The sequence below is a fragment of the Aplysia californica genome, unplaced genomic scaffold, assembly GCF_000002075.1.
Source record: "Aplysia californica isolate F4 #8 unplaced genomic scaffold, AplCal3.0 scaffold00091, whole genome shotgun sequence".
NCBI classification, from domain to species: domain Eukaryota; kingdom Metazoa; phylum Mollusca; class Gastropoda; order Aplysiida; family Aplysiidae; genus Aplysia; species Aplysia californica.
This window is the reverse complement of record NW_004797361.1, coordinates 1,136,325-1,148,077: the sequence shown is the minus strand read 5'-3', so window position 1 is coordinate 1,148,077 and position 11,753 is coordinate 1,136,325. Positions and strand designations below refer to the sequence as shown.

At 39.5% G+C, this 11,753-nt stretch overlaps 2 protein-coding genes across 2 annotated transcripts in view; one reads left to right on the top strand and one right to left on the bottom strand.

The window, feature by feature from the left end:
* Positions 1-894: 894 nt before the first annotated feature.
* LOC101852841 lies at positions 895-5,399 on the top strand (the record flags this gene model as incomplete). Its single annotated transcript, XM_005094917.3, is given in 2 exon segments — positions 895-1,000; positions 1,723-5,399. Coding segments are annotated over 2 exon segments (1,277 nt in total), but the record flags the coding sequence as incomplete, so codon positions are not given.
* A 4,402-nt stretch (positions 5,400-9,801) lies between these two features.
* The window catches only part of LOC101852613 (mucin-5AC), a gene marked incomplete at its 5' end in the record, with an annotated part of 7,071 nt that continues 5,119 nt past the window's right edge, over positions 9,802-11,753 (bottom strand). The window contains 1 exon segment of the mRNA XM_005094916.3: positions 9,802-11,311. Within this exon segment, the coding sequence (XP_005094973.2) occupies positions 10,934-11,311 (378 nt within the window).

Genomic DNA, 11,753 nt, shown 5'->3' with positions numbered 1-11,753 from the left:
AGAGAGAGAGAGAGAGAGAGAGAGAGAGAAGGGGGTTGAGAGGGGTGGTGGGGTGGTGAAAGTGAAGTAAAGAAATAACCAGTTTATCAAATTTGTTGAAAAAATACTTGTAATGAAATGGAGTTTTATCTTTTGGAGATCGGTGACTTACAGCTGATTTGTTTCAATTAAAGATCTATAAGTATCTTTGTAATCACACTGTTATTTGGTTTTTGAATAATGACTCATGTAGCAATATGTGTAGACGTAGCAGTAATTATAGTGCGGTCAAAAATTCGTGGAGCAAGTTATCCTCAAATATCTCTTTAACGGGTGAATCAGTATCATCCATACTTTGCATAGCATTTTGTATCAATTTGTCTTAACTATATCATATTTTTCCAGAACAATTGGGACTAGATGAATAAACTTTTCTTCGTAAATTTATATACAATACTTGAAATCGCTGTCACACGTAAAATGGTATTGTTCACAGCACTTCCCGCTTCTTACACTTTTTGATTATGCATATGGCCTACGTCACTGCTCATCGATGACAATTTTTACTTGCAAAACTTGTTACAAGAAATTATTGTTATAGTGAACCCATTTTTGCAAAAATGGCTCTCAAAACATGCGTTCAATAAGCATAATGTCCAGATTAGAAAAACCTGACGGACCTGCTATTAAAAGCGAGGAACACTGACCAAATTAACTGAAACGTAAGAGCCTAAAAGAAGCCTTGGGCCCCAATTAAGAGCAAACTTGTCCTAGAAATTACTAGAAAGCACGATCTCCGCCCTTTTGTTCTGCCATATTCGGGCAATCGTGACGTAATGCACGAAAGACGCTTTCAAGAAAAAAATGCACACTATCTTTTACCCAATTTTCTGAATATGATGCTTCATTTTTCAGATTCTCTGGGAGACGACATCGTCCTGCGAGTTTTCGTTCCCCTGGCGGTTTTTCTGCTCGTCGTGGCAATGGCTCTCTGTCTTGCCCGGAGATACATACGCTACAAGTGAGTGCCTGTTTGAGAATAGTTGAACCTACGAATCATATTCCTTCATTTATCTCATAGAAGCCCTCCGCCAACCCAGTTATTCGTCCATCTTTCTGTCCAAGTGGTTGTTTGTCTTTGTCTACCCACCTATAACAATATGTTTACCACTCTGTTTATCTTTCTGAATATTTTTTTCTCTCTCCCTCTGCCCTGATCTATCTATCTATCTATCTATCTATCTATCTATCTATCTATCTATCTATCTATCTGTCTGTCTGTCTGTCTGTCTGTCTGTCTGTCTGTCTGTCTGTCCGTCTATCTGTCTGTCTACCTCTTTGATCGTTTGTCTTTTCTTCGGGGCTTCTGTTTGCCTGCGTGTCTCTCGGGGTCTTTATTAAGCAGATGGTTGGTAGGCATTGCGTTCGTGTTCTGCTCTTTCTACTTCTTTTAGTGATACTATAGACACAATGCTTTTTTACCTGAGTACGAACATTGACTTTTTTACTCTTCACAACATGGTCGTCTACAACACCAACTGTAATAAAATACCAATGGAAGCAAAAAGGCTACCAACATCACTTCTACTACCACCAACACCAACAAGAAAAATGTCTTCAGCTCAGCCTGACTCTGCCATATTTTACTCTTTCAGAGCTCCTTCGAAATAACTTACTTGTGTCAAATAGTAGAGCAATAATAGCAATTTAATGCAAATACGTCCCTCTATATTCTCTTTGCAGATATTCTCCCGTACCCCAGACCCCTGCAGTAATGTACAACTCGGAGAAAGGTGTCCAAATCATCCAACCCGAGAGCCGCCCAATCTCTCCTGCTATTTACGACCCACCATCTTATGATGTCGTCGTTGATCCACCCCCTGCCTACAGTTCTCTCATCTCATTGGCTGAATCGGGGGAAATCGTCATGGAATCAGGAGAGGAAAGCGGCGACAGCACGGGACGCATGCGTAGAAAAGAGGCGCAAAGGAAGAGGGAGAGCTATTCTGGCAGGGCTTATGCAGAAGCGGGAAGCCCCAAACCCTTGTCACAATTAGAACGTTATAGGCAGAAAAAGTACTGTCCGTCAGATTCAGAAAGTGAAGACGAGGAGGCCAGGCAGCGCCGTCGTAAAAAGGGTGGGAAATCCAAGTCAAGGGTCACTAAGCAAGGTTCCTCTTCTCAAAGCAGCGAGCAGACGTCACCGTCAATAGAACTGCAGCCTCTTTCTAGGGATCGGCACACGCCATGTTCATCCTCTTCTATACATGGGATGTCACCTCTTGCTGCTCCCTCCCACCACCGTGTACATAACGGGGAAGGGGGGTGCAGTGATGCAGGAAGGACAGCAGTTGTAGATAAGGACTCTTCCTTAACGGATAGAACGCGGAACAACGCAGCTGTTCTGTCTACTACTGCCAGCTCGACGTCTAGAGGAGCAAACAGTGACGACAAACACAGCCCAGAACACACACAGGAATTTATCCCCATTCATAAAGAAGCGTCGAATCAACATCGTCAACATGCCCATGTTCCAAATAGTTACCGGTCTTGTGGGGACAGACATGTGGACGTCAACGCCACGACCAGCACTGACAACAGTACTAATTTCATGAACGACTCTGAAGAATCTAAAAAAGAACCAAAAGGTAGAGCAGTGAAGAACGGCCACGTGAACCGTGGTGGCGCGGTGCAGTGTCACACTGCAGAAATCAATATCTCCAACCCCACTGCTCATTTACCAGTAGAACATACCGTTAATGGGGATTCCAACTCACTCAAAGAGAAGGAGGACAAGGAAACATGCAGATTGGGTGGATCGAGCAGCGGTGATCATCTTGTCGAGGCCAAGATTAAAGAAGAATCTAGAGTGACAGGGAATGGTGTGAGCCACACATCTGTCGAAGCCGTTTGATCCTCCCTTAAAGCTGTTTACCTCTTACTGCTTGGAGAGAAATGTCCATGTGGAATTATCAGCAAAACGAGGCGAGGAAGACCAAGAGAAAGTTTATGAAAATGGTCAAGTTGAGGGGTGGTATGCAGGTGATTGATGTAATGGGAATGGAGTCAGGGAGTTTGACAGTGTTCTGTGATGTGTCTGATAATTGGAACCACAGAACTTTAAACAATTATGGAGACTCAGATTAGACATAATAATTCTATTTGCTTTGCTGGAAACTTTGCAATGGGTTTATGTACGTGTATGGTGTGCAGTTTGCTTGACTTGTGAGGTTTCACATGTCTGGGCGTGACTTGCTTTGTTAGAGGGGGGTTTTTTGTTAATACTGGAAGATTGATGTTTAGACACACATTGCATGTTACCCTTGACTTCTTCCAGTACTAACAAAAATAAATCCAAACCACAAAAACTGTTAATGCCATATGTTATTAACAGGCCTATTACGTTTACCATTTGAGACTGGGGATGTTTTTGCAGCATTTAACTGTTATCTGAAGAATACAAGTTGTGGTATATTCTACGGACTTGAACATGTTTATTGGGAGACGCTTATAGTAAAAAATATCCGCTATCCATAACCTGGAGGTCGAGGGAGATAAGATTTGCGATGAAATACCGTTCGGTGAAACTTTAATTTTTGAAGAACTTAGTTACTCATAAGTATTTTATGAAAGCTGGAAAGGGTCCCTTCAAAGTGGAGGGAGATAAGATTCGCGATGAAATACCGTTAGGTGAAACATTAATTTTTGAAGAACTTAGTTACTCATGAGTATTTTATGAAAGCTGGAAAGGGTCCCTTCAAAGTCCCACTGCATTGGCGCTTTCTACATTGGGAGAATGCATTATGCATTGAGTTGTGGATGAATATAATATACAATCAAACACATGATTTGGTTTACGGGTCTTGTCTCTGACGTCCTATGTGTAAGTAACGATACTCCGCAGACAGAGTTGCCTTTCAGCACTGATGATGTCTGGCATGCTCGTCTCATGCTGAGTTCGATAATTACAAGGAACCATATTCACTCAGTGATATCTCACATTATAAGCATGCCACTTCCAATCAAGCAAAGAGCAGTGCTGTAGAATGTGAAGATACATTTACTCGGCGTTGGTTGGAAGAAGATAAAAGGGGAGACAAAATGCAAGTTCCATGAGGAGGATAAAACCATTTTGAGTTGTTTACCTTGGACTTTCGCTTCCCTTGCAGTTTATTACCTGGTGAGCAAGGAGGAGACGTGAACACTATACAGTTATTTGGTCGTGTGCTGATCTATCGTTCTGTTAACAATGCAGTTATTATCATACAGTCATCACCCATCGTTTTAGCTTCAAAACGGCATAGTTTACACAGACAGGCCTAAAGATCAGCCGTGCTGATTTTCGTTTCAAATGTATCAGCTGACCAGTTCAGCTTCCAAACTTGACTTTATCATGCAGGCTCGACGAGTTGAATTTGAAAGTGAAAAAGGGTACATGATGTTAGAAAGAATTGGTACTGCGTAAATTCCCATTCACTGGCAAGCTCTATCCGCCTTATAATCTGTAATATTATTACCACAGCTCATCTGAAAGCATTCTGAAACATTCTCAACTTCCTGGGAAGTATCTATTGTATGTCGCTATAACACTAAATTACTGAAAAGATCTTTCGCTGTCTATGGCCAGGTACCCATTTCCACCTCGGTGAGGTAAGGAAAATCCGTGTAAAGTGCCTTTCCCAGGACACAACGTCGGGCCTGGGGCTCGAACCCCCAAACCTGCAATCTCACGATTGCGAATCCGGTACCTAACCAATAGACTTACTATGCCACATGTCACTTTAAAGGCGCCGATTAAATGTCATTAGAATCATACATATTGTATAACATCTCTCAAGCAACAATCATAACATTACATAGCATATGTTCAGTTACTGTCACATCTCAGCTCCTTTGTACAGTTTTTAAAAATATGTTTCCATCTACTCCAGAGTTACCTTTTGTTCCAGAAAAGCAGTAATTGTTTCTATGCTTGAGTGTGTGGTTTTAACTCAATGCCTTTGTTTGCAAAAAAGTACACTAGTGCTTAACATTATGAACAATGGTTACTTTATACTTTTGTACATGTATTCATTAGCTTGAGTAATGCTAGCCAGCTAGGCAAGCTAGCGAAGAGTTTTCTTCTTCAAGAAAATAATATCAATGTCTTCCTTTTTTGTCCGTGCAAGCTTACAGCTTTATCTTACCGACTCAACAGTATACGTCTATTTCTGTGTTTTTTGCCTGTTTGCTTTGTCAGCACTGCGTTAAAGAGAGGATGAATTAATATGTGTGTTTTTTGTGTATGACAGAGTAGTAAGAACAGAATGCGAGAGACAGAGCAAGAAAGAAAGTCACTGAGAGATACCAAGGGGAAGAAAGAGAAACAAAGAGACAGACAGAAAAACAATGAGAGAGAGAGAGAGAGAGAGAGAGAGAGAGAGAGAGAGAGAGAGAGAGGGGGGAGAGGGAGAGGGAGAGAGAGGGGGAGGGAGAGAGAAGGAGAGAGAGAGAGGAGAGGGGAGGGAGAGAGGGGGATATTTGAAAGAGGTGTGGTATGTAAGACGAAATATATGCCTTCTCACATGTCGTCAGCGAACTACATTAGTAGTCGGACTTAGCCCAAATCACACGTACCCACAGTAACATTCCTTAGGAAGCCCAAGCATCACGTCTTAATCAATACAAATGTTTCAACGAATGTACAGGTTTTGATTCCCGAATTCTTATGACTTGAGTACAGAAAAAGGTTTGGGAAGTTTATTTATGGTTTCTCTTTTGTTTGCGTGTGTGTTGTTGATTTTTAAAAATTTACATAATTTTTAACGAAATAAGTCAGGCTACCACTGTAGTCCGTTGACGATATACTGATGCTGTTGATAATTTTTCATCTATATCTAATAAGTTTGTATGCTTTGATTTGTTTGAAGTGCATGTAAGTGCTGATGAATTGATATAAAAATAAACCAAATATTCATGTTCTACCATATTGATACTCCTCATGTTTCGATACCGATTTTTAAAAAAAAATCTATAAGATACATACGTACGCTTAAAGATTTTAACACTAAGACAGTATACTTTTACATGTCTGTGGTTTACGAAAGTAGTTTTTTTTATTGTACAGAGCGAAACACTTTGTACAATCAATGGTGCTAAACATTTGTAAAGGAACTTGTTCTAGCATTTTCATAGGTCCAATGATACGATCCTATCATAGGATCCTCGCTGAATCCCACGGGAATTATCTAACGCTTTCATAAAGCTAAAACACGTAGTGGAACACGTTCAATTAATGCTGATGTCTCCTTTTTATTGTCTTGGTTTGGTTGAAATGGAAAAATAACCATTACAAAAACCTTGGGTACGAAGGATATTGTATTTTCATTAAAGCATTGTACTTAGTATATATATATATATATATATATATATATATATATATATATATATATATATATATATATGTATATGTATATAATATATATATATGTAAATATAATATACATATATATATATATATATATATATAATATAAATATATATATATATATTCTAGACCATAACAATCTAACACAATTTTATAAAATCGCAACACATTCGTTGAAAATAAGGTAAATTACATACAGTGAGAAAATGTTTACTGAACTTGATTAGTGTCATAAAGATAATAATAGTAGATTACAATTATATTAGTCAATTTCATCTGGACGAGATGATCTATGTGTATCGTAATTTATTTTTAAAAGTCTATTTATGCAATAGAAAACACAAGCCCAATCGAAAAAGAAATATTTTTTTTTAAACCTCTAGGCTACTTTTAAAACACACGCGCGCGCGCACACATACACACAAACAAATACACACATACACACACACACACACACACACACACACACGCACGCATGCACACATACACTCACACGCAATCACGCACGCACGTGTGCGCCCACACACACACACGCACACACACACACACACACACACACACACACACACACACACACACACACACACACACACACACACTGCTCCACATACTCTTACATTGTTAAATATCGACTTTTACTTAAAACAAGTATACCGACATTTAAAAAATCAAAATCAGTTCATACATCAATACACAGTTGGAAATAAAAAGCAGGTTTTTGGTTAACAACTCGCAATGGAAGAGACTGAATCTATTTTGCTACCTCAGAATTACAACGTTCTTTCTGGCGTTTTTGACCGTTTTGAGTTACTAAGACCATGAGGTCAGAAACCAAATGTTTTATCCGCTTTATCAAAATCGTAAGATTATTTGGAGTCGTTATCAAGACATATTCCAGGAATTGCATTCGAAAAAAGCTTGAAATGACGTGAAACTCAAAATATTTGACGTCAAATTTCTCAAAACTAAGTACTGAGCATATATAACTTTGTTATTCTGATATAGCAATTGTCGGATAAAAACGATATAAAATTTAACGCTCTATGGTTATGATGTCAGCATGTAACGAAATAGGGCAGTAGTGACCCTTGGCTCTGTTTGGTAAAAATGTAATGATATGCATACATTAATTTGGAGATGTTAACAATAAAAGCTGATCACGGATGGGTAAGGTCACAAATTAGCTGTTCCAAAGATAAGTCTTCGGGCTTTTTAGAAATTTGGTCAAAGTTGCCGTTGGCGTGATTGTAGCTGACTTCGGATGGTATTCGAAATGGCGGTCTCAGAATTGAACAACGGTCTTTCCCTCAAAACACTTTAATTTTGCCCCCTACCACGACCAGCTTATTACCAGTAAGTGACCTGAGTGTTGTGGGTGAAAGATAGACCTGCTACATGTCCATTTAATTACTGAGGTGCGCTGTAAATGATAGATTTAAAACACATGTGTGCAGAAATGAAGCAGTTATGTAGATTTACAGAGAAAATCCAAACCTCATTAATTTTAATAATTTGTTTTTCCAAAACCAGAATTATTGATAAGTATTTTCCACCCCAAAAAAATCCAAATAGAATGCACCACCCTTCTATAGATATAGCATTTCCTATTCAAATGTGAACATAGCAAGAGAAAATCTAACATTGGTGAAGTTCCTTGACATTAAACTAAATAGAATACAGTTTCCTTTTCAAATATGACATTGCACGCTCAAATGAACATCAATGAAAATATGAGTTATTATTAAAAATGTATCTGTGAAGAAAGGAAACGTGTCGATGGTTTACTCCAAAACCGCTCATGCAGACAAAACTTGAACTTACAAGATATAATTGTGTATTTTCTTGGCGTAAATCGTACAGCTGCCTACAATATTGCTAAAAGAACAAAGGAGAGAGATGGGCAAGTACCACTGCCTCGCAGTGATAAAAGAAATTGTAAGGGGTCTCAGGACACGGGAACTGCTGTCTAAGAAATTTGGGACGTGCACCTAACTTTATTATTGGCATAACCATTAGAGAATTCAGAATCTGCACTAAAGTCAGTCGTTCAGGGGTTAGGTGCTTCGCAGTCGCGTACAGAGATCCGAGTTCGATTCCCGAGTAAGGAGGAAAGGATTTTATCGAGTATCTCGGTCTTTCTGCTGAGATGATGTATCTCTCCCTCTCAGACCGGATTGGCCCTGACAGACAGGATCGGAAGCCCGCCTCTGAATGATCTATAATGCGTCGATGGTGGCGTAAAACACCTACATTCAAAGTCTGCCTTCCCCAGGCCTGCCAAGTAAGCTAGACAACCAGCAGCACATTTGTTGACAGGCTCCTGGGCACCATGAAAAAGTTAGAAGGTATACTTGCTAAAAGAAGTTCCGACTGCACCAAGGATATGAACCATGGATCAAAATGGCCTGTACATCATGTGGAAGCCAGTGAATCCACAGTGATGTATCAGCCATGACCCTGCGGATGACACAAACTTATGGACGATTTCGGTGAGGGACTAGAGCAGTGTCGTCCAAGGCGGACATGGACAAATTTTACAATGGCATACGCTGTGAATAATGTCGGTGACCTCATATTGTTGGAAGAGGAAACAGGTGATCTATGGCGGATGCATTTTTCGTAATACATGTAGATAATGCACTTGCTCATAAGCAGGCAGCCAACCTGCAACTGCCTTCAAAATTTTGGTCTCTAGTTTCTGCCCCATTTCTCCCCGTTTCTCAATATCTGCAAAAATTCAGTTGCTATATGGAAGGTACAAACAAAAGAAACATGGGCAGAAATTTGCCACCAGCTTCTGAATCAGCACTACGAAGAAATGTTTTCAACCCTATCCCGAATCGCGGAACAAAGAGTCGATGTGGCTACTCTTTCAAAGATACAAGCTTCTTTTAGGGGTATGCAAGCGTATTGAATTGTGCCTGACTGCTTTGGGCGACAAGACATCTTCGTGTAATTTTAAATGTTCCTATGTTTCATGTATTTGGTGAGATGGGGTATTTGTTTGTTATTGTTATTTGCTACAGCAAAGCAACAAGTAGCACTCTGTTAATAAATATTCTTCCATTAATTCACTCGTTTCAAATCATCTCAAATCAGTGTCTCTACTGGGGAAGAAGGAGGAGGAGGAATGGAGTAATCGTTGTTTTGAAACCTTTTACGGCCTCGTTACATTTGCACTTGCACCATCACATTTTGTTCAGTATTCGTTCACATTTGAAATGACAATTTTCACATTTGAACGCACAATGTGCAGTCCTTGGCGTTTGTACGTCAAATTTCACATCTGTCACATTGCATCTTACTATGTTCACATTTGACGGGGAAATACTATATTTTCATGTACATGTACATAAAAGTAATATATAATACAAACTTCTATTCTTAAACCTTCAAAATCACATTCACAAACTCACAGTATGCAAAAGACTGTAATTTTAAAACAATGATTCACGTCTTCGAGAACAAAGTACACTCGGTATACGCATAGCTTATCAGATATTTAACATCCCACCAAAGTACAATTCCCTTGTAATGATGTTCAGTGACATACTTAATGGAACTCCTTTTATCGAGTTCAACTTCAATGATGACAGGCTAAAAAAGAAAGCAATAAAAGCAAAACAGAAGACAACAACCCCAACGGCAAGAGAATTGATTGTACAAGCTATCGTTTAGAGCCTTGGTGTTGCCAGCTAATGTGAGTGCTTGCCAACTTTTGGAGATTCTAAGTTGGTTTTCAACTCAATAAGACCAAAAAGACGCCAGTTTCTGTGTGGACACGGACACCCCCACTTTACCCCATCCCAACAGCAGCCCTCTGCATTCTAGACAACGTAAACACTAGCAAACAAGCAAATGTACCTCCAATAAGCAGGTAAATTGTGTCACCGATTATATCACAGTGTCAGACTTGCGTTTAAAGGGACATAATAATGTTTTGAATCATTTCAATGGCTGGGAACTCGATACATTTTTACTTCCCAGTGACTGAACTCTACTTCAACAATTCCTTTGACTTGAAGACCATTTAATTTTTATCAGACTAAGTAGTGGTATTGACTACGTGTCCTCATATCGTTGTTTGAGAGACAGTGGTAATATTCGTTTTGATACATGCACAAAGAAGCAAAACTTTTTCAGGATTTTACTGCTTGGTTGTCTGAAATTTTAGTATGTTTGAATTATGATTAAAAGATCAAAAAGTTGAATTCTCGTTACAGAAAATGTCTGTGTGCTGATTACTGCAGGGCTCTCTAACGAAAATTTCTCCAGATCAAATTTTGAAAAAGTCAACTTTGTTTTCATTTTTCTTTCTTTTTTTCGATCGTAGAGGTATAGATTCTAACGATAGCCTTGTGGTATAAGAAGTAAGCATATCCATCAATGTCTGTGCAGACTACCATGCTACTCGTTTATTGTTTATCTGGCATGTCGGAATGAAAGAAGGTGGTGGGAGCTTCAGTAGGTCGTATTTGATAATAGTGAACCCTTTGGTTCTCAGAAATATTACAGGTTTATAGTCGTTATATTTAGAATCTGTTGTTATTAATTTCGAAGTTCTACTTCTACAAAGTCTCCTTCCTGAAGTCCATCAGTCTCCTCGTGGTCTAACTCACAAGTATTGCCATTTATCTCCCCTTTCTTGCGGGATCCGAAAGTAGAGTCCGCGAGTTTACTGTTTACTTCAGTCTCATTTACTCTCCCCCCTTCTTTCTCCTCAATTATACAAGGCTCGAGAGAAGCTGGGGCCACAGTTCCTTGACCTTTTCGAGACTGTGGGGAAGAGAACGAGACGAAACCACCGTCATCTGTAGAGTCGGATGTGTTGGACTTGATGTACAGCACACTCGAACCGCGCCCTGTGTCCAGCATGTCGTAAGAACTCTGAGGTCGGAAGTAGGTCGTGGTCTTCTGGCTCTCGGCCTTGAGATGTAGAAGAGTATGATGGTCATACAATTTGGGTTGAAAATTCGAAAGACATACTGGACATAAAACCTATAAGAACCATCTCAATTTGAGTTTATTTTTAATATGTTGTAAAGCTTGATACAAAAAAATATTTAATAATATCAATATGATGATGATGGTGATGATGATGATGATGATGAGGATGAGGATGTCAGGGCTCACTCGGGCTGTGAGGGATACAACGCCTTAGCAGAAAGACAGAGATACTCGAAAAAAGTCCTACTCATACAAATATCGAACTCTGTTCTTATGTGTTCAGCGGGTAAGAGCCTAACCACTGCACCAAAGACGCTGGTCTTGAAGCGGTAACAACACCAAAAGGAAAGGTAACTTGAAGGAATGTGAAGAAGCCAAAGGCAATTTAAAGAGAAACGAGTTTGTTTGCTTTGGGGGGGGG